The following is a 23,724-nucleotide window of genomic DNA, read 5'->3' as shown; positions in this document are numbered from 1 at the left end:
CTATCGAACCTTCTCCAGGAAGCTTGAGACAGGAAAAACGTGTGAAGGATGGAAGCATGATTGTGGCGTGACTCCTCCTGAGGCGGTTTTGGAAATACGCCTGGTATTAGGGCGGAACACATGATGGAAAATGTTTTGGAGGTGATATTAGGGGGTTTGTGCATTGAACGACATATTATTCATTACTTTTGGCCGCAAAAGAAAGAGGTATTTGCTCCGTGTTTTACCATTTTCTTGCTCCACAACTTGCATTTTCTGCTCTGCGATTTCAAGAGCAAAGGGGTTTGCTGAAGGGAAAGGTGTTGGAAGACACTCTTCAGACGTTTTTCTTCTTCATACAGGTCATGGCATTTGCTTCTAACCCTATAAGCTATGCATACTTCCTTTTGATTTTTGAAAAAAAAAAAAATTAAAAAAAAAAAGGTTATGATGAAGTGTTAGAAAAGTGCAATTCTTCTTTTATACTCTATGCACTTGTCAAATTTGGAAACCCTCCTTCCTCTCTCTTATTTCTGCTCTTAGCTAAGAAGGAAATACAGAATGAGTCTGTTATATCCCGATTCTTTTCTGCAATATGCAATTGGTGACATGAATATTGAAATTGCTTCAATGAGGAAAAGGGTTAAACCCTTCTACAATTTGAGTTTGCTACTTTCAAATATTTGTTCATACTCTAAAAAAAATATATATATATCTTCCTTTATATGTTAAGTTGCAATGTTCATGTTAACAGGTATATTTGTTTCAGCATGTTACATTTATGTTTAAAATGCTTTATTTCATTTCAGCATGTTATTTCGTTTTAGCATGTTACACATGGTATCAGATATTAGAATATTTAATGATATTTTAGTCACCTATATTTAGTTCCTTGTTTAATGGTCATTTAGCTTTTTAGTTAATTAGCTTTTAAGCTTTATTTAGCATTTAGCTTTTTCTTTTTAGTTAATTGGCTTTTAAGCTTTATTTAGCGTTTAGCTTTTTAGTAGTTCACTTTAAACGACTTGTTCTTAATTTAGAACGTCGTCTTGTAATCTCTATATATACATTATCCAATTATTGAATCATTCATTCAATTTATTTTTCATGGTATCAGAGCGGGTCGATGGGATTCTTTAAAGTTTGGCGAATTTTTTAATAAAAAATCATGGCCTTCTTTTTGGAATATTTTCCAGATTTTTTTTAATTGTTTTTAGAAGAAAAAAAAACGATTTTGCTTTTTTGAAGGTTTTTTTAGGGTTTCGAGGGTTTCTGGTTCGTGGGCGAATTTCTTTGCACTGGGCAGCAGTTCATGTTTTTTTTAGCGTTCTGGAGATTTTCGGGCCTGCAACCTGGAGTTTTTTTTGCAGATTGAAAATTTTCCTAAGGTTTCTGCAATTTTCGACTAGGGTTTTGACCCTTCAGCTCAAATCGAAATTTTATTTTGCTTGCAGATTCTTGGTGGGTTTTTCGAGACCTCAACTGGGTCGTCGTCAAATTCTTGGTGGGTTTTTCAAGAGCTTTTCTAGGTTGGTCTCAAATTTTTCTAGGTGCCTCGTTTTCCGCACCTCAAATTTTGTGCCAGCAAATTTGCCTTGGAATTTAAAAACAGTTCACAATTTCTGCTATTTTTGTGGATGTTGGAATTTTTGTTGTTTTTTGGGCACCATTTATGCTGTTTTAAGTGTGCAAAAAAATTTAATTTCTAGGTTTCCAAACCTCGAAATTTGTGCCTTGGAATTCGTGCCAGAATTCTTTTCCAGGGTTTCAGTTTTTTCAGCAGCTTCTATTTTGATTTTTGAATCAGATTCTTTTGTCTCTTGCTTTCACTAGGTTGACCTCGTTCAACCTCCATTTTTGTGACGGCATCTTTGACCAACACCATGTTGGAACATAGTCAGAAGTTCAATAGCTACCACAACACTTGGAAACAGTGCATGTTCAAGATATCTGAATATCGTTGCCTTGATCAGATTGATTTAGGCCAGACCTCGTCTTACAGGTCCCAGGGTTTTCACGATTTTTTTTCCTGAAAAATTGTCTATCGGTTTTCTGATTTTTTCCACAAAAAATCATGGGAGGGTTTTCACGATTTTTTCCTCAAAAATTGTCCGCAGGGTTTATAATTTTCCCTTAAAAAATATCTCATCTGTAATCCGCGATATTCGCGTAAGATTTTAGTTATCTGTGGTTTACCATTTTTTTTCCACAAAAACGATGATTTGTAACCTCAGATTTCTTGGTTTTTCGATTTTCTCCTCAAAATCGTAAATTCTCTTTTCGAGGGTTCCTATTTCAGGGTTTGACGGTTTTTTCCTAAAAATCGTGCTTTGTTGCAGTTAGTTTGGGTCGCACCTGCCAGGGCGAACATCTGCAACCATGGTATCTTGCAGTCAGTTTTGGAGTTGGTACTCTTCTGCAAAAGGGTTTGCTGATTTTTTCCTCAAAATCATTGTTTCAGGCTTCAGTAATTCGTGTGTGCCAAATCTCTAATTCGCGTGTGAAGGCTACATTAGCTTGGATGGCTTTTGGTATTCTTGGTCATTAACACTTTTCAGATCTAGGGAGGGTCTCCACCACAGCAGAGTGTTCTTTTCATTTGTGATCAAAGACCTGCAGTGTCTTCTGTAGGGTAGTTAGTAGATAGAATGACCATTAAGGGAGGGTATTAGAATATTTAATGATATTTTAGTCACCTATATTTAGTTCCTTGTTTAATGGTCATTTAGCTTTTTAGTTAATTAGCTTTTAAGCTTTATTTAGCATTTAGCTTTTCCTTTTTAGTTAATTGGCTTTTAAGCTTTATTTAGCGTTTAGCTTTTTAGTAGTTCACTTTAAACGACTTGTTCTTAATTTAGAACGTCGTCTTGTAATCTCTATATATACATTATCCGATTATTGAATCATTCATTCAATTTATTTTTCACAAAGCACTGGGTTCGACACTGAACCTAGGGCTCACTACAATAGCAAAAACTTAGGATAAGAGAACTGAAGCAAAATATTTTGGCATTCTCCAGGATGTTTCGCACAACAAAACGTAAACAAGTGCATGATCCGGTCTACCTTCAGCTGTGGAAGGTAATAAACCACAAGTATGATTATTCATACTGCTCGATGCCATCTGACAACGAAACCTTAGCAGATGCCATGAAAAAGATTGTCAAGGAAAGACAACCTTGGACTACTGCCAGGAAGGCAACGATACGAACCAAAATATTAGCCAACAAAGCACCCAAACCGGTTAAGACCAGAACTGAGGAGATGAAATTTAACACTGTTGTCATCCATACTGAGCCTGAGGAACCAAAGAAGGTTCGGATACCCGGACCTGGTTTCCGATTGGTACCTTTTTCCGATTTTGAAGGGTAGGAAGTGTTGATTTTATGGTAGTGCTCGTTAACCACAGGCAAACATCAGATTTGTTACCTTCACAACCATAGACGATAAGCTCTTATCGTCACCCCCGAGCACACTACATAATCTTCAAGTTATTGAATTCATTGCTATTGATGCAATCATGACCTTGCATATAGATGAATCAATACCTCCTAATAGATCTCAAGTCGGCCATATACTTTTCGCGCCAAGGATAGGGTCAAATCTATATATTACAAGTTACATATGAGTCTCCCTTAGTTGCAAGTTACATTTAACTTAATCACAAGTTACACACAAGTGGTTCGCCCAAATAGGGCCTGCCCCAAATTAGACTCATACAACTGAGATATCCAAATGCCAAGGCCGACAGGCCACTTGGCATTTTGTGCACTAGGTCGGCCCTAGAAGGGAACCGACCTAGCTACACAACAACAGGAAGAGCTCATTACAGAATCAGACAGTAGCTCTTAGAGGGAGCTTTACTTTGTACATAATGAAAGACTAAAACCCCGAACTATTTTTTAGAGTAACTCTTTGATAGAGTTACATTGTATATATTGAAAAACAAAACTCCCTTACTGCTTTGACAACAGTTTCAGATAAGAATTAACATGATATATATATGTGGATAGTTAGATTGTAAAATTTATGTTACCATTTCATGCTCTTATTGATGGAATTAGATAGAAAACTTAAACTTCATATTCTGAATAACAGATTTAACAAGGAAACTATAACATGTCTCATCACCAAGAAGGTGGGGGAGAATCTGAGGTCCGGAAACTTCAATGGATAAGTTAGATAAACTCACCTAGATGGTTGAAAACATGCAAAACAGGCTCCAAGTCTTGGAGCAAAGGGCAAGTGGCCACACAAAAACACCCAGTGTTGAATATGAGTCTCCATTCAAAGTGAAGCATACTCAGCAAGAGCACACTCGTCAGAGTGGGTTACTAGGGACACAAACCCGCACCCAGAACCGTAAGGATAAACAGATTATGGGGGTCATATCGAATTATTTATAGAAGGTTAAACCTCCACAGTATGATGGGTTTGAAGGAGGAGATGTCGCCGAAGCCTGGCTTACGGGCATGGAAAAATACTTCAAAATCAGATATTACACCGAGAACATGAAGGTTGTTTGGGGAGCCTATCAACTAACCGAAGAAGCTGCCGGTTGGTGGGAGAGCAAAAAAGTCGAACTTGGTATGAAATCAGATAACATAACTTGGAGTAAGTTTGTAGAGGTATTTAGGCAAAGGTAGCTGCCACAGTTATTTTTTGAGCAAAAACTGACAAACTTTCAGGACTTGAAACAAGGGGAACTTTATGTTCATGCATATTGGGAAAAATTCACTCGTCTCCTAAAGTATGTACTTCACTTCCAAGTAGATGAGAAATATAAAATCAGAAAGTTCATCATGGGTTTAAATAACCGTAGAGGAGGATCAGTAGATGTCCTAGCTCCTACTACTATGGATGAAGCCTATGAAAAGGCTATTAGGCAAGAGCAAAAACTTCGAAAGGATGATTCCATAAGAGATAGAAACAGGATAAAGAGCAATCGAGCACTGTCTTCTCGGACCTTTAAAAAGAGGGGAGATAAATATGGATCCAACAATAAAAACAACCAAAGGGTACAAAGGAGGTCAGCAGAATAACCGAGGAGATCAGAAAGGCTATGACAAACCCAGACGAGATAATGGGGGAAACAATAACAAATCAGAAAAGAAAGGACCACCAGGAGGTTGCTTTAATTGTGGTGGCGATCACTACGCCAATCAGTGCCCAACCAAACAACGAGGGAAACAATAGAGAAACCCGTCGCCACCTCAGCAGGCAGTGCTCCAACAAAGAATTCATGCAACTGTTGATAACCGTCAAGCTGAGTATCAGTTCACACCGGTGGAGACCCCAGGTACTTTATATGGTATTCCTATTACTATACTCATTGATAAAGGAGCCATTGAAAATTTTATTTCACCTAAGCTGCTTAGTAAGTTTCCTAGGAGAACTGGCTATATGGCTAACTCCTGGACTATAGTATATGCCAACCAGTCAAGAGCTTGGGTAGAGCAATGCCTATTTGGGGCAAGAATAGATTTTCCAAACTTCACCACCGAAGTTGACCTATTTGTAACACATGATGTCATTTTAGGTATGAAGTGGTTGGGGCAGCACAGGGCTAAAGTCAATTGCTTTGCCAAGATAGTTGAGTACCAGGATGATTATGGCAATAAGGTACTTTTGCAAGGAATCCAATGGGAAATCAGATTGCGACAACTTTTTGCCATGCAATTGAAGCAAATCGAAAAGAAAGGGTGTCAGGTGTTTGTAGTTAAAATGGAAGAAATCAATGAATCCAAGGATGTCAAATATCAGGATGACATGATGATGTATGAAAATTGTGGCCATCACGCAAAAGAGTTTGGAGAGAATGAGGAACCAGAAGAGCCTTTCGAAGAGAAATACCCTTATCTTCGAGATTATCAAGATGTATTTCCAGAAGAATTGCCTAGTTTACCACCAAAAAGGATATTCGATTTCTCCATCGAAACGGTACAAGGGGCAGCTCCAGTATCCAAGGCTCCTTACCATATGACTACTGTCGAGTTGATGGAGTTAAAGGCTCAACTTCAGGAACTTCTAGACAAAGGGTTGATAAGACCTAGTGTGTTGCCATGGGGGGCACCAGTTATTTTTGTCAGAAAGAAAGATGGGACTCTCCGACTTTGCATAGATTACAGGATGTTGAATAAGCTGACAATCCGAAATAAATATCCTCTACCTCGCATTGATGACTTATTTGATCAAATGCGTGGAGCAACAGTCTTCTCCAAGATCGATTTGTGATCAGCGTACCATCAGTTGAGGTTAAAGGATGAGGATATCCATAAAACTGCCTTCAGAACTCGTTATGGGCATTACGAGTCCACTGTTTTACCATTTGGACTCACCAATGCCCCAACTGCTTTCATGAACTTAATGAACAGTGTATTTCACGACTGCCCTGACAAATTTGTCTTGGTGTTCTTGGATGACATTTTAATATACTCCAAGAATGAAGAAGAACACCTACAGCACTTGCAGTTTGTTTTACAACGCTTGCAAGAAAACAAGTTGTATGGAAAATTATCCAAGTGTAACTTCTTTCAAAGGGAAGTACAATACCTAGGGCAAATTATTCAGCCAAGAGGATAGCAATAGATCCAACAATGATTAAAGCCATGTGGCCAACTACAAGGAATGTGCATGAAGTCAAAAGCTTCATGGGGTTAGCTGGGTATTACAGGAAGTTCGTAATGAACTTTTCGTGCATAGCACACCCCATCACATCATTGCAGAGGAAGGGTAAAACGTTTCAGATGATATTAGGGGGTTTGTGCATTGAACGACATATTATTCATTGCTTCTGGCCGCAAAACAAAGAGGTATTTGCTCTGCGTTTTACCATTTTCTTGCTCCCCGACTTGCATTTTCTGCTCTGCGATTTCAAGAGCAAAGGGGTTTGCTGAAGGGAAAGATGCTGGAAGACACTCTTCAGACATTTTTCTTCTTCATACAGGTCATGGAATTTGCTTCTAACCCTATAAGCTATGCATACTTCCTTCCTTTCGATTTTTGAAAAAAAATAAATAAATAAATAAGGGTTATGATGAAGTGTTAGCAAAGTGCAATTCTTCTTTTATACTCTATGCACTTGTCAAATTTGGAAACCCTCCTTCCTCTCTCTTATTTCTGCTCTTAGCTAAGAAGGAAATACAGAATGTTTCTGTTATATCTTGATTCTTTTCTAGAATATGCAATTGGTGACATGAATATTGAAATTGCTTGAATGAGGAAGAGGGTTAAACCCTTCTGCAATTTAAAAACAAAAAATGCGTACTGTATCTGCCAAAATTTCCTACCATAAAAACCAGATTTACTTCACTGCTCTTGGACTGTGAGAAGAGTTTGAAATTATTGGAAGCAGTCCTCATACCTATATATATATGTATGTATGTATGTATGTATAAGAAGTCAAGATAATTTATGCTATTGGAATGTTGCTGATAATTCATACCAGTTAGGGTGTTTATATTCTTCAGCTGATATAAATTTCTGGAACTACAAGTAGGGTTGATCAGATTCTTGTTTCAAATCCTCATTAATGATTTTGTTTTTATAAAAAAAAAATCCTATAACTTAAACAGCATAGCAAGGTTAACTGATATATATATATATACACTTTTAAGTGTGTATTTATATATATAAATATAGATATATATGTGTAGGCTTAATGCAGGTCTGTGAGTTAGATTTACATGTACCATTCAGTTTGAACTATAATCTGAAATCATAAAATTATAACCTGAATGGGGACTAACAATATTCCCTTCAGTTGGGGGGGGGTTTGTATACCCCATACTGCATTATGAAGAATTTACCTCTTTATTGAGCTATTTCCAATTTTTTCTAAGTCTGAATAGTCAAAACAGCAATAAGGATAAATTATATGATTGAGATTACCATTCCTTGATTATGATAAAACTAAATACCCTAGTCTAGGAAGGCAGTGGGTAGAAGGGCACCATTGTACCTCGATGCAAATAGCATCACCATTTAAAGAATACTCAAGATGCCACGACAACAGAGTCATGTCAGGAATGGTTTACATCCCATTCTTATGAGTTGGATGTACAACTGGCAGCTCTTATGCCCCCTATTTTCCCATCCCAAGGATTTAGTTGTATCATTACAAAACTTTGCAAAAATGAATGAGAAGAAATAAACAATAACTTTTAAGAGTACTGGTGCTGATATCAAATGAAAGTTAAACATATGTTTGGTCATAGTTCCTTTATGAGTTCAATTGAACCTATTTGACCCTAGAGCTATGTCGAGAAGGGTGGTGACCATTGACAGCATGTTTATTCGTGCTTGCAATGTTTAAACCTTGGCCAAGGTGGTGTTGTATATTGCAAGCTACTGTCAAATCATTAGTACCAGGTACACCTCTAGTCAGGAGCGTCATACTAGTAGGGAGTTACCCTTAGTGTATGACTGACTAGTTCGTGTAGGTCCTAAACACCAAGTCTCAGATGGCATGAATTCCACTTTTTGTTACCTCCCTGCGAAGTGTCGAGCCAATCCAGTCGAATATGGCACGGGGGACTAGTAAGTCCGTGGTTGGGCGGATAAGCGCCCTAATGATACTTTCCCTCCTCACTGGTAAGTTGATAAAGTTATGAAGTTCAGAATGTTAGCATTAGATGAAATGTACTCTCTAAACCCTCTCTCTTCATTTTAATGCAATGTGTTAAATACTTTCATATCTTTCGTTCATGTTATTGGTTTAGTTCATTGTGATGCAATTCTCAGTTAAAAGCTAGTTTGAGTTAGTTACTTTCAAATATTTGTTCATACTCAAAAAAAAAAAAAAAAATCTCTTCCTTTATATCATATATGTTAAGTTGCAATGTTCATGTTAACAGTTATTTTTGTTTCAGCATGTTACATTTATGATTAAAATGCTTTATTTCATTTCAGCGTGTTATTTCGTTTTAACATTTTACACATTTTAGCATGTTACAGCAACAGGGTTCATATCTTCGAAATCAAAAATTTGTGTCTCCAAGTGTAAAAAGGAAGGGAAAATCTCAAGACAGGATGTTGTTCCAAATGTTCGAGACAAACATGAATTATTGGGCAAGAAAATCATCTAAGTGTCCATGGCAAAGAAAAGTTTCGAAAATGGAAAAGACCATGTCTCAAGCCATCATGAAGTTCGCTCAAGGTAGGAGTTTCCAACGTCCAAGCCATCATGAAGTCCGCTCAAACATGGCATGAAACACTCAAAGTCTACCCTAGCAAGATATCAAGTGACTGGCCAATGTTGAAGTCCGCCCAAGGTTGAATGCCAAGTTTGTCCTACCAAGTGTGAATTCGCCCTAGATGAGAAGGAAATATCCAAGCCATGCTAAAGTTCGCCATGCATATTGTCCAAATAACTGCCAAGTCCGCCCAAGATATGTCTTAAAAAACATCCAATATAAGGTGAAGTCTGCCTTGCACTTGGTAAGAATGGCATGAAGTTCATAATGTCCGCCCAGCTAGCAAAAGACAATGTCCAAGGCAAGATGAACTCCGTCTAGACACTTAGAAGAAATTGGCCAGCCAAAGATAAACTCCGCCTAGGCCTGAAAGAAGATGGCATGAAAAGGTTAAAGTTCGCCTTGATCAAAAGTCCAACAAGCTATGAAGTGTGCCAAGGGAGATGTCCAACAAGATGCAAAGTCCGCCCTCCCTTGGAAGAACATCCAACATAAAGTGAAGTCCACCATGGTTTACGGCCAAACAATGATGAAGTCCGCCATGCCATATATAGTAAATGGCTTAAGGGGAGATGAAGTTTGCCTTGACATGTCTAAGAGAATATCCAACAAGATGGCAATGGCTTGAAAAGGTTGAAGTCCAACCTAGGCATCAAGAAGAAATGGCTAGAGAGAGGGACAAGTTCGCCCAACATGGCATGAAACACATGAAATTTGCCATAGATGAGGTTTGGTCAACTTTGAAACGTTCAAAATCCAACACTTCGAAAATTTTGAACTCAAGATGAAATTTCTAGAAGATTCGTTGCCAACACATGGACAAGATGACGATAAAATGTGAAGTGGCGCCAAGGTGAAAATTAGAAACTTTCTTTTGAAATTTTTCAATGAGGATTAAGTTTCCATTTTGGAAGAGACTAGGTTCGATGAATCTAAGAGGAAAACATGAAGTTGCTAAAAATCATCGAACTCTTCAACTCTATATCAAGTTAAACTTGTCATTTTCAATTCATTCTTTCCAATGTTCGATTGTGAAAGGTTTTGCTCTCTCTCAAGGTTAAAGAAGACACATTTTTTAAGGAGGATTTTTTAAAGATGAAGAGTAAATTTTCTGAGTAAAGGAGAAATTTACTAAGAATTTCCAGAAGTGAAGGCAGATTTTCACCAAAATCAATCAAAAGTGAATTCCAAAAGTTCAAAAATCCATATTTTTCACTGATTTCTTTCGTCTTTTTTTTCTGTCTTAATCATTTATTTCACGAAATCTGCTAAGTGTTGGGCCAGATTCTTCCATTTTCAATCTGATTTTTCATAGAAATATAGCTTTTTGACAGGCTGAAAGTGAAATTCTGAAGCAAAACATGCAAAATCAGGGTTAAAACCTTAAATTTTCTTGAAAGTAATGTTTGATTTTTCATGTTTATTGCATGTTTATGTCCAATCGAGGAGGACTTTCAAGAAAAGTCTAGATGAAGTTTGCTAGCAAAGGGTTGCAGCCTAAGTCAAAGATCAATTCCAAGTGGAAAAATGTTAAGAGACACCAACCTCGGGCACGTGGACTTCAAAAATTTCAAAAAGAGAATGTACGGGCACGATGGACACTTACCCACCACCTATTGCTCGCCGAATGATGAGAAATGGCCTTGTCTAGGTAGCTGGATTTCCGCCACCTATGGAATGTGCTGAGTTAATGGTTGAGTGTGCTATACATTACAATGCTCAAGAAAGGCAAATCATTGCACCAGATGGGAGAGTATTGGCTCATCTTGGATAGTTAGCCATTCAGGAAGCATTCTGAATTCCAAGTTACAACCAAACTTCATATAAAACTAAGGAAGAAACCAAAATGCTTTATGAGGACCAGCTTGAGCTCTACGCAACAAATGTCAATAAGTTGTAGTTGGAAAAGCCAAGGCCCACCCTCAAGAAAATGCCAAAGAGATTGCTTCGTACTGACTTCAAAGAGGACTATGGTGATATCATTTTACTGCTAAACAAAGTAATGGGTAGCCCTTAAGGTGTTTGAAACCTGGATGTAATATTTTATTGATGAGATCACCTCAAGCATCAAAATGTTCAATTGATCTCGGATAATCAGCGACAACCTTAATGAACAGCTGAAAATTTTGGAAAGGACGAAGTCTTTTTACATGAGCTCCTACATTGTTTACCTACTAGCAAGAAACTACAAATATACAGGACTGATTTGCAAGGGCATAGTAGGTAATGGCGAGAATGAATTCAAATCCTATGACTATCATCCACAGCTACAACTTAGCGAGAAGGCCCACTTCAAAAGGGTAAATGATGCATTTTTTATCAACATTACCAAGACATTGCAGGGAGAAATTCATCAAAGGCTCACTCAGGAGGCCAAGAGCTTAATAAGCAAGTATGGATCCTAGTTTATCCAGTATCCAAGTTTCACATATATAGTCCAAGGATTTACTGGATGTCCTTACCGACTTCCGATTTATCCTACCAACAGAATGATCTTGCTTGAAGTCCTTAGATAACTGGAAACATATCAAGGCTTCCAAAGAGCAAAGTAGAAGGTAGCCATTTCCTTTCCATTTTTCATTGGAAATATGCTGGAGTCTTGCCCAATGATGGAGGCAGCTGAGAGTGCCAGGTTAGAAATGTAGTGGTATCCATTCACATTTTACCGATCCAGGGCTAGTTTCGATCCACATAACCATATTGGATTGGTGAATGGAAAGAGATACAGGCGTAGGGTTGATCTGGAGGATTTTTGGGCAAATGTTGCGAACAAGTTTGACATCAGGAAAAGACTGTGGTCTAGATTGTTGGCAAGCTTGATCAAAAGAATCAATCTTTTTCGTGTGCCTGATTAGTTAGAGGGTGATGGAGAGTACACCCAAACGCACTTTGATGAGAATTGGCCTCTTCCTCCTATGAAATAGTCAAAACCAAAGCTCGCAGATTTAGCCACCTTAATGCGACCAGTTGTCAAGTATTCGCAATGGTGGGTTGATCAGCAAGTCCAAGTGCTAAGGCAAAGAAATTTGACCCTCACTTATGACTTGATGGGCAAAATGGAATCATATTGTTCGAATGCAGGAGCATCCCAAAGTGTCAAGCTGATTTAAAGCACTAATTCCAAGAAAAGGAAGGAGGCAGTTGAGGGCTCTTTAAGGTCAAAGGGGAAGAAAATTGTGAATGAGGAACCTGTTCAGAAGAAGCAGAGATTAGAATCATCCCATTCTACCACATCCAGGAATGTGAACGATGTATTAACTATTGAGGATGAGTCATTGGCTGAAATAAAGATTCCTTCTCCAATCCATGAGGGAAATATGGAGTCAATCCAACAGGAAGATGAAGAACCCCCCCCCCATCTCCTACAGGCACAAAGATAGTTGAATCAGAAAATGAAATGGATATTTTGGGCGAGAAATTTCAAGAGGGAATGATTTCCGCTCTTCAAGGAGGTCAGGATATTCCATGTGAAGAAAGTAATCAAGGAAAGGAAGGCATTGAACAGCCCACGATTCCCGATTGGTTGAAAGAAAGGTTGAAAATAAAAGTACCTATAGAAGTCCAGGAAGAAGATGACATGGCCGATTTCTTGGCCAGATTAGGGAAGGTTGCTACAAAAAACGTCAGCCAAGAGGTTTTCCACAATTCAGAGGGATGAAACAAGTTGTCGTAGAGTTCAGATTGTCGTGCCGAAAGTGGACAAGGCAAAGGAGGATACTACTCCTCGAGAGTATGAAATCACCACTATCGACTTGGGACCAACTACAAAAGATCAAGAGGTTAAGGACTTGGACAATTCGGTCACTTCTATGAAGGCGAGATTGGAAAAGGAGATAGGAAAGAAAAGAGAATACAAGTAAGAAATCGAGCGCCTGAGGGAATATATTCAGCACTTGACCAAGCCTCTTAATCAAGGTGATACAGTGGCTCCTCCACTTTTGAATTCTTCACACGAAGCAATCAAAGATTTTGAAGAAGAAAAGGTAACAACTAGAGAGGCCAAGGAGTGGATAGGAGCAAAAGTGAAGAAGCAACCACATTTGTAGAAAGATTAATGTTGGCATATGGACAAGCTTCCTTTTTGCTCTCTAGAATTGCGAACATGGCAGACGCATGGGACGACCTTCATGATGTCCAGGATAGGATTATCCTGTGCCTTAGGGTATTGAAAGGAATTCCTAAGCAGGAATTGATTGATGAAAAAGTAACCGCAGCAGGGGCTACATATGGTACTAGGCATTGGTTGCACGACGTGAAGTCCTAGAAAAAGTGAAGGCTAATAGTATTAAAGCTAAGGAGCAAATTAGAGAGATTCAAAACAGGATTTTCCTTGTAACAGTTGATCTACTTGAGAAGGAAACCATCCGAGGAAATGATATGCAGCTGGAAAGTCTAAAGCTCAAAAATCAAGAGATTTTCTTCGCCATCAATGGACCAATCCTGAAGCAGAATTTGACTAAGGCATCGAATTTCTTGTCCATCCGGGATGCCTTCCAGAAGTAGGAGGAATGGGAGATTGCTTTTGCCACGTGTGCAGATGACTTGGACAGATTGGAATTCAAGGTCAATATGCTGCCACATGTCACGATGGAGGAGGTCAAACCGATCATGTCCAGGTTCATTGAACATACTACCACTCGAGAGGATAAGGATGCACCTTCCTAGAAGATAGCTGCTCTTGCCACTTGTCCTTCATGCATTTGTTCTTGATGTTATTTTGGGAAACCCTAGTTAGGGTTGTTATGTTTTAATCTCAATCGTTGATCTTAGATTGATCTCGATCTTTCATTTGTTTTCTAGAACTCTATATAAACTCCTATTCTCTCATTTTGTTGTGTTGAGAGATTTATGAAATTGTTGCTAAGAGCTACTTTGGTAATATATGTTCATTTGCAGTTTGCTTTGAAGCCTTATTGTTATCACGTGGTTGCAAGGTTGCATATTTTCTTCAACAATAGAATAGATTTGCTTAGAGTAAAATTGTGTTTTCAAAGCTATTAGATGAATGAAGAATTTGATAATATAGATTGGTGGATTGGTGAAACAATTGCTCATACTTTCTTTGAATGAATGATTTTTGTTCAATGTGTAAAGTTAGCCTAAGCTTATATTATGGATGCTTTAACTCTTACTTTGGATAAATATTGTTCGTTGGATAGTATTATTCATAGTATAGAAATCTTTAGCACAACCCTAGAAGATTGCACTTACTGTGTAGTTGTCCTTACAGTAGCGAAGAAGAGTATTGTTATTGGTTTCACCTAATCTTTACTGTCTCCTGAGTTCTTAGGAATAGCATAGAGTTTCTAAACCCTTATCCTTTTATCCTTTTTTTTGAAATCCAAAATTGAAAATCCAAAAAAGAAAGAGAGCATTTACTCTCAAATTCGTCTAAGTTCTCACTTGTGAATGATATCAGTTGAGCGTAAGTCCCCCTTGTATTTCAGCATACATAGCCAAGGAAGCTATCCAACATAAAGTCGCTCGTTCGCACATATAAACCTTGGAGTTGCCGTGTAGTCTTTCTTTGCAATCTTGGCACATGTAGTGATTTTGTTCAAGAGAGGGTAGAGTGTCCTTGACATTTTATTCTAATGTTCGGTGAATGATAAAACATACACCAGCAAGTACCTTACAATCTATTTTGAAGTTGTTGGAATGAATAGTGCTCAGTGCTCATCTACAAAAGTTTTTTAGGTTTTTGATGTTGCCGATTTTTCCTCAAAATCATGGTTTCAATTTTTTTTTCAGCTCAGTAATTTGTGTGACAGTCCTGTAATTCACGTGTGAGCATTACATCAAGTTGGACGGCTTTTGGTACTTTTGGTCATTAAAATTCTACAGATCCTGGGAGAGTCTCCGCAAATGCAGAGTGTTCTAAAAATTAGGGGCAGCCTTCTTTGCGTTTGTGATCAAAAGACCTGCAATGTCTTTTGTAGGGTATTGAGTACGATGACCATTAGGGAGGGTATTAAAATGATATTATATTTATTCTATAATGGTCATCTCAGGTGTCGTCTTAGTTGTCTTTTTTTTTGTGCATTTATTGTAACTACTACTTCTTTTATTAGAAGGCAAAGTTAACTTTTTATTTTTAGTTGTTTAGCTTTTTAAGCGTATTTAGCTTTTTAGCTTCAGTTTGAAGCTTTAGTTAGAAGGTTTGTTCTTTCTAGAACACCATCATGTAATTCTCTATATATACATTGTATATTCATGAATAAAATTCATTCGATTATCTAAGCAATTAATTTTTCAAAGATTGTAATCCAATTGTGCAACTCATGCAAGCATAGAGAGATTCATTATAACTTATCCAGAACAAAGGTAAAGAATGGCAAGGAAGAGCTTTACCATTGCTCCATTCAAGATCAGTTTACAGATGAATTTACCAAAGCAATATCCAAGTCAAGTTTAGAAATTCAAGAGAATGGGTCTTTCTAATAAAAAATGACACAAATTTGATATTCAGGGTGGGTGTTAGAAATAAATTAACAGAATATCCAATTAAAAATCCACATATTCATATTGTTAATATGTGATTTTTTTAAGTTTTGATAGTTATCATATGGGTCTACTAATCTGCCTTCTTTTTGCATTAAATTATGTATTGTCTGGTGAATGCAATATGTAACAAATTCAGAGAATACCTAATTGCATTATTTCTGTCACAAATGGTTAAACTCAACATAATATCAAAGCAAGTGCTTTGACATTGACCTATTAGATGACTTCATATCAAAACAATTATTTTACTAATATGTCAATATAACAAAACACTATAATAATAAATATACTTACCTGACACAAAAAAGAAAGAGAATACCCTAATATGGTAAAATCTAAACTGTGATTGCCTATGCAAGTTCTCTGTGTACAAGGGCAGGTTAGTAGCAATTCAAAGAGTCTGTATGCACTTCTCTACGCCCTAGACAATGTTGTATCCAAACAGAAAAAAGATACCATTTGTGTTTGTTGGTTACACCCAACTCCCATTTGTGTTTGTTGGTTACACCCAACTCCATAGACAGTACTTTGACAGTGGTGGCATTCCATACTGATACTTCTTGGGATAACCCTACCTTTGAAGACGAGCTTCCTCTTCAAGCTATCATATCTTTTTATGAATCCATGCCACCATCTACAACTTGAAAAAATAAATTGGTGTTTGAAGCCTTGCCAAAAAACATGATACTAAATGACATGTGAAAACTACTTCACAAAAAAAGTTGCCCAGCTGAGGAAGTTAAATGGAATGGTAGGAAACATGAAGTCATATAGAATAGTAGGAATGATTAAAATAAGAAATAATGCCTGCAAAGACATGCAATGAAGAAAAATGTAGAAAAAAACCAGTTAGAGAAAACAACCTATTTCTAATATTTCATTTCTACTTTTCTATTTTCCTCTTTGAATGCATAATAAATAGTAGACTGCAAATGCTTTTCATTGCTCTTCTCCTCAATTAGTTGTTTCACCTTCCAAATGATTTTTACTTCTCAATTTGCATTTCTGAACTAGTTGAAAGATAGCATACCTCTGAAGCCATCTGCAGCCCACACTGTTTTAACCATCTGGCGAATATTCATTGATGACTGAACAGACAACAAAAATCAAAGATGAGCTGAAATTTTGATGTCATAAAGGTGTGAATATGATCATAAACTATTAAAAACGATGACACATCCATATATATTCATTCAAATTATTGATTAACAAATCTACAAGCAAGGCACCTGGCCAGCACAATCAATCATGAAAAGTTTTATTGTAAGGTTATGGGCATAAGTTGACCATAGCAGCAAAAATCTTTTGGGGAAAAAATCGACAAACCTAAGATTTTTTAGAAAATTGGGATTTTAATAAAAACATAAAAAATTGTAGAAAAGAAGACAAACTATTTTTTTAAAATTTAGGGGCATTTCCATAGTGTGTATATATATAGAGCAAATAAAATATAGAGTTTAACCCATGACTTATAGAGAATAGGATTTTGCTGTTTATATTCATATCGCTGATTGCAATGCATTGCACAAAGCATACTTCAAAGTGCATAAGGAATAACTAGATGGTAACAGTTGACAAAATTTCAATTACAATATAGTTTGTACAAAGTCAACCTATAAACTAAGAACAAAGTTCCAAAAAATCAAATGTAGCCAATGACTCTTGCTACTAAAAATAAAGCTATGTTAGACGGCTGCAAGTCGATGATGAAGCTCCTAGTTTAGAGCCTCTCCTAGGTCATTCAACTTCATGACTATCCAAGTTGGCCTCCATGATCTCAAAGTCCTCAGGCATAAGAAAGTCGTTAAAAACACAGTTTTCCTTTGTTGAACAAACATCATAAATTAGAAATCGGGAATCAAGTAGTTCATATTTGTGATTTAACAGTATTTGCAATTTCCAGAAGAGTGTTAAAGAGAACTATATTAAGAGTGTGAAAGGGAAAAATTATGACAAAGGAAACAATTGCAAACTTCAACATGGTAGGTTTTGAATCAAACAACTCAAGATAGGGTCCTAGAAAATGCTTTTGAAACAGAATCTTACATCTCAAAAGACCATAAATGATATTGAAATGTTCTCATTGTCAACTATTTTAGCAGATTTGTAAAACAGTAAAGAGTGTTAAAATATTTTCCAGTAGATAATAAAGACCTGCTAGTACAAAAGAAGAGAGCAACTATTTGAGCCCCAATTTTAGCTATTATTAATTTATTATTCACGTAAATTTTCCTTGATTTTGCGTACAAGTGGATGATGGAGTTATTGATCGAATTTGAGTTGAAAATTTGAGCGATTATAGGTACAAGCTTCAATGAAAAATCAAAGCACGAAGAACATTCCCTTTCAATGGGACAGTTGCTGCTGAAATCTATTTGGATCATTAAAGAGAAAATATATGAGGCCTGCTTTGGGAGGGATTAAGATAAACCCACAAGACTAGGGCATGACTTCCCTCAAGGCATGTATTAGTTTGCCTAATACCTATTTAACATGTATGGAATGCTACACTATATTTTGAAATTGAATCTTACATCTCAAAAGACCATAAATGACAATAAATTGTTCTCATTGATAACCACTTCAGCAGATTTGTAAAATAGTGAAGTGTTATATATTTTTCCATCAAATAATAAAGACCTAATAGTACAAAAGAAGAGAGCAGCTAATTGAGCCAAAATTTTAGCTATTATTATTCAAGAAAATTTTCCTTGATTTTGTGTATAAGTGGATGATGGAGTTAAAAACATTGATAGACTTTGAGTGGAGAATTTGAGAAGATTATAGGTACAAGTTTCAATGAAAAATCAAAGCACAAGAAACATTCCCTTTCAATGGGACAGTTGCTACTGAAATCCATTTGGATTGTTAAAGAGAAAAAAAAAGGCCAACTTCAAGAGGGATTAAGATAAACCCACAATACTAGGGCATGACTTCTCTCAAAGCATGTATTAGGTTGTCTAGTACCTATTTAACATGCATGGAATGCTACACTATATATGTCTAAAGCATTAATGTATTACTATTGTACTCCTTGCTTGCCTTCTAAACCTCCATGTATATGGCAAGCCTAAATGGGATGTCGTTCCCAAAACAAGAGCAGGGCATACGTTTGAGCGGTGAGTTTCACTAATTAACAAAGCACTAAGCCTGCAAAATATATAAGAAATTCAAATATAGCCAAAACGATCCTTCATTTTACTTTTCCTGACCACTTTATTATACAATTGTCACTACCCTACCCACTAGACATTAAAACTTGATGACCAATGTCAAATTGAAGCTCCAAATTATCACACTTTGTTAGCATCTAAAAAGGAAATTTGTCCCAACCTAACCTTATAATCTAAACAACCACCCCAGTGTTATTGTTGACAACTGAAATGTTAAAATTCTTTTGAATAGTCAAGATCACAAGAATTCCAAGAAAATAAACCTCTTTAGGTTGATATCAAGCCAATAGAGTTTCATTTCCATTTAGATTATCTTTCTATATTTACTTTTGGCAAGTACTCTTACAATGTTCAAATATGTTTAAAAATCAAATAGAAGTCTTACTTAGTATTTATGATATTGCCTTCTATTTCCCACTAAATTGTCTTTGAATTTATACACATGGAAAGTGTTAGAACGAAACTAAGGCAAATGACAATAGTGTGGAATATGGAGAAAAAAACAACACATCAAACACAGAAGCATACCAATGAACATGTCTCTATTTAAATGTCCTTATCATCTATTAGAAAAATACATCCATTCAAGAACTCCTACCTACAATTTGCCTCAACAACCTGATGAAATCTAGTGAATCTTTGATAATGAACCACGTCCTAGTAGCTAGCACTCAGTTCTGTGCTAAAAATCAACAAAAAAACCTAACTCAATAGCAATTTTTCACCATTAGGGTATCGCAATAAATTGGTTGACAGTAAATGTGTTTCTCAAGCGATTTATTTCATGATTTTTACACGATTATTTTTGCAATTTAAAGCCTTAAAAATCGTTGAACATCTTTAAAAATCATAGCTGATTAAATCACAATTTTTGGGGCAAATTTTTGTTTCAATTAAGGATTTTTTCAAAATCGTGAAAATCGGGATTTCTTGAGGACTTATACTTCTATGGGCATTTTAAGTTCCATTGTAAGCTTACTGGCATAACAAATCTGTTCAAAAAATTTAATCAATGAGATAAAACAAAAACAAAAGTTGAAAATTAAGCATATCAAATAGAAGAATGTTATCCTACAAGTATAAATTATGGCCAAAAGCACAAAGTTCAAAATACCAACTTGTGTGCATTAACCATTTTGTACATTTGTTATTGTAGCGTCGTAAATTGTCACCGGTCCAATTTACACCTCATGTTTGTGCCCCTACTTTAGCATGTCCTATCCTCATCCCCTTTTTAGGTCCGTTTGTGCCTATTCTCCATCTTTGAGGCCATGAACAGCCTTTTGTGGGTCCTACCATGGGATACCCACCCTCTTTCAGCATTGTTTTGGTCCTGATTGTGGTGGGACTAGGGCGTGGAACGCCCTGGTTTGGACCATGGCACCCCAAAATGCCATAATCACGCTCAATCCGACCCCAATTTGAAATGAGGTAGGGGCTATATCTCAACAGTAAGATTTGATCCTCATGGCTGCGCAGGACCATTGGAGGCTAGCCTAATCGGTAGTTTACCTAGAAACCCCTATATAAAGACATTATATCAATTCATTTTAGATCTCAGACTCCATCCATTATCTACCTAAAGTATTCATGCATCCGTGAAGCATTCATCAAGCATTTTCAGAGATCTTCAAGGCTACATATTCATCATTCAACCATTGTGCAGCAAAATTACATAAATCTTATGCAAATATGTGTGTGTGATTAGGGATTTGTGTTTGTCATGCCATTTCATACAACATTTGTGATTACATTCAAAGAGCAAAGCATCATCATTAACAATTGCAAATCTAAGGTATATCTATTCACATTTATTTCAGTATTTGCGTTATTTCATTCAAGGTTAATTCCTAAACCGGGGTTTGACTTAGACAAACTCCTATTCCCAACAATTTCCCCATTATTTCCATTGGCAGGAAACATGTACAGAGCTGCGTTCAGGAGGATCAACATAATTCACAGAGATGAACAAGTTCAGCTTTCAGAAGCGAGAAATTTGGAGGACCATGGCAAATTGATACTACCTAGTCCCGAAAAATCAAGCAAAAGTTCTGAGAACAAATCCATGACATTTTATTTTGCCCAAATCTAGGTGGGTGTCTCCATACGACATCTGTATCTCACCATTCTGTCGATCTCTTCAATAATTACCTGTTTTGCCCTAATCTTCAAAAATCCAAATCAATTCAATTTAAGGAGAAAGCCCTATCAAAAAGAGCCTAGAATATAATCAGAATCTTAATCTATCAAGGCTAGATCTATTAGATTCCTCTCCCCAATGTAATGGTCAATTAGGTATTTTAATGGTTTTATTATCTTAATTTAACCCTAACCCTAATTTTCCACCATTACATTTTGGTGAACCCGACTCCTTACACCACTATTTTTTATTTATGTTCTCGGATCTGATTTGTAGGCATTTTTATTTTCAATTTTGTACTCGTAGATTATATTTTTAATCAAAAATACATAAATTAGAGGTTAAATTCATATAAACCCTAATTTATTTTGGTTAATTTGATTTGTGGGTTGCATAATTTGTAGATTTTGTTTTCAGATCTGATTTTAGGCATTCATAATGGCACTTAATAGATCTGACTGATTTGCCACTTCACATATGATTGCATTGCTTTTCACTTATATCTATCAAAATGATGTGTTCGATAATAGTTTCTTTCACTTTACATTGCCTCTTTTCATTCATAGTACTTGGCAAATTGAATTTTTAGAATTTCAAAAATGTTTTCTATTTAATCAATTAAATCTCAAAGCTTTTATCCATGATGCATGTTGTTTTATGGTGATATTTTTAGGAAAATGAATTACATATATAGATCACATATAAGCTTTTGTAGAAAATGATAATCCTAGAGATGCTAATGAAAAACCTAATACTTGTACCTCTCCAAGGGTATCTCATGTGAATGAAGAAAGAGCCAATACTTCTATCAAAGATCTCTCTAATGGAGAGCAAGCATTGAAGAGCAACATGGCACCATCTTCTTCTCATACACATACCCTAGCGCAAGGGGGGTGTCATGTCCCCTCCTTGATCGTTATTTATAATCTAAATGAAACAATTATTATTATAAACTAATATAATCAACAAATGATTATTTGAAATTATTAATATTTAATTATTAAATATTATTATTAATATTTATTAATATTTAATTATTAAATATTATTATTATTATTCACAAATTAATATTGAAAATTATTTAGTAATATGTGAATCACATTTTATTATTAATAGAATTTAATATTGTTAATACAATTAATATTACTAATGCAATTTAATATTGATACTATTAATATAATTTAATACTATTAATACAACTTGCTTGCGCATATATATATATAAAAGAGAGGCAATGATATTTGGTGATAATAATATAACTTTATCGCTGTGAAATTTGGATACATTGTTATATAATTATCAGGCACAACTCATGGTGCGAATTATTATTGAAGGAAACACATTTGGAGATTAATATACCTACTTGATAATATAATTTTTGGAAGAGATTATTGTGATGTCCCTATCTTTTCACGTCATGTCAACCCAATAACTCAATTGGTGACGCATCTCGAGAAGACAAAATTGAAGTAATACTTGCAAAGGCATATAGAGATAATTATGTATAGTATCCATAAAGATGATCATCGCTTAAGAGAAACCATCGCCAAGTATGGAGCATCGATAGAAGCAATCCTGGCCTGCATTCCATACACCTGAGTGTGCTCATCTGGTAGATCGCATTCAGAATCTGAAGAATGATGCGGAATAGCGAATAAACAAATAGGTCAATTATAAAAGACATTAAATAAACATTTTGGCAAGTATCAATCAGCGATTTGTGGAAGAATAATAATTATCGAATTGACCAATTAGATTAGTCACTATTTGGTAGTTAGCAACGGATACAGAAATTACTATGCATCGTTGGGTAATAACTATTAAATTAATGAGGAATTGATGAATGTTATTATGAATACGTATTAGAGATACAAGTCTAATCGTTGTCATGAAGAGATACAATTTTGAAGGGGCAAGAGTCACGTCTTCATAACCTGACTGATCATTCCAAATGCGAGGTATAAGAAGGGATTCTGAATCATTCACCCAGCATGGGAAAAAAAGGGGATAAAAGGATTTTAGATTCTCTTCATAAGAGAATCTAAAATCCTTTTATCCCCTTTTTTTCCCATGCTGGGTGAATGATTCAGAATCCCTTCTTATACCTCGCATTTGGAATGATCAGTCAGGTTATGAAGACGTGACTCTTGCCCCTTCAAAATTGTATCTCTTCATGACAACGATTAGACTTGTATCTCTAATACGTATTCATAATAACATTCATCAATTCCTCATTAATTTAATAGTTATTACCCAACGATGCATAGTAATTTCTGTATCCGTTGCTAACTACCAAATAGTGACTAATCTAATTGGTCAATTCGATAATTATTATTCTTCCACAAATCGCTGATTGATACTTGCCAAAATGTTTATTTAATGTCTTTTATAATTGACCTATTTGTTTATTCGCTATTCCGCATCATTCTTCAGATTCTGAATGCGATCTACCAGATGAGCACACTCAGGTGTATGGAATGCAGGCCAGGATTGCTTCTATCGATGCTCCATACTTGGCGATGGTTTCTCTTAAGCGATGATCATCTTTATGGATACTATACATAATTATCTCTATATGCCTTTGCAAGTATTACTTCAATTTTGTCTTCTCGAGATGCGTCACCAATTGAGTTATTGGGTTGACATGACGTGAAAAGATAGGGACATCACAATAATCTCTTCCAAAAATTATATTATCAAGTAGGTATATTAATCTCCAAATGTGTTTCCTTCA

General features: G+C 36.1%; 1 protein-coding gene across 1 annotated transcript in view; it reads right to left on the bottom strand.

Moving 5' to 3' along the window:
- Positions 1–23,724, bottom strand: part of LOC131063384 (uncharacterized) — a 150,193-nt gene that overhangs the window by 68,085 nt on the left and 58,384 nt on the right. Inside the window, exon 3 of the mRNA XM_057997186.2 lies at positions 16,708–16,765. Within this exon, the coding sequence (XP_057853169.1) occupies positions 16,708–16,765 (58 nt within the window). The remainder of the gene's footprint in view (positions 1–16,707; positions 16,766–23,724) is intronic.

The sequence above is a fragment of the Cryptomeria japonica genome, chromosome 10 (assembly GCF_030272615.1).
Source record: "Cryptomeria japonica chromosome 10, Sugi_1.0, whole genome shotgun sequence".
NCBI classification, from domain to species: domain Eukaryota; kingdom Viridiplantae; phylum Streptophyta; class Pinopsida; order Cupressales; family Cupressaceae; genus Cryptomeria; species Cryptomeria japonica.
The sequence above is the reverse complement of the archived record's forward strand: the minus strand, read 5'-3'. Positions and strand labels throughout refer to the sequence as shown.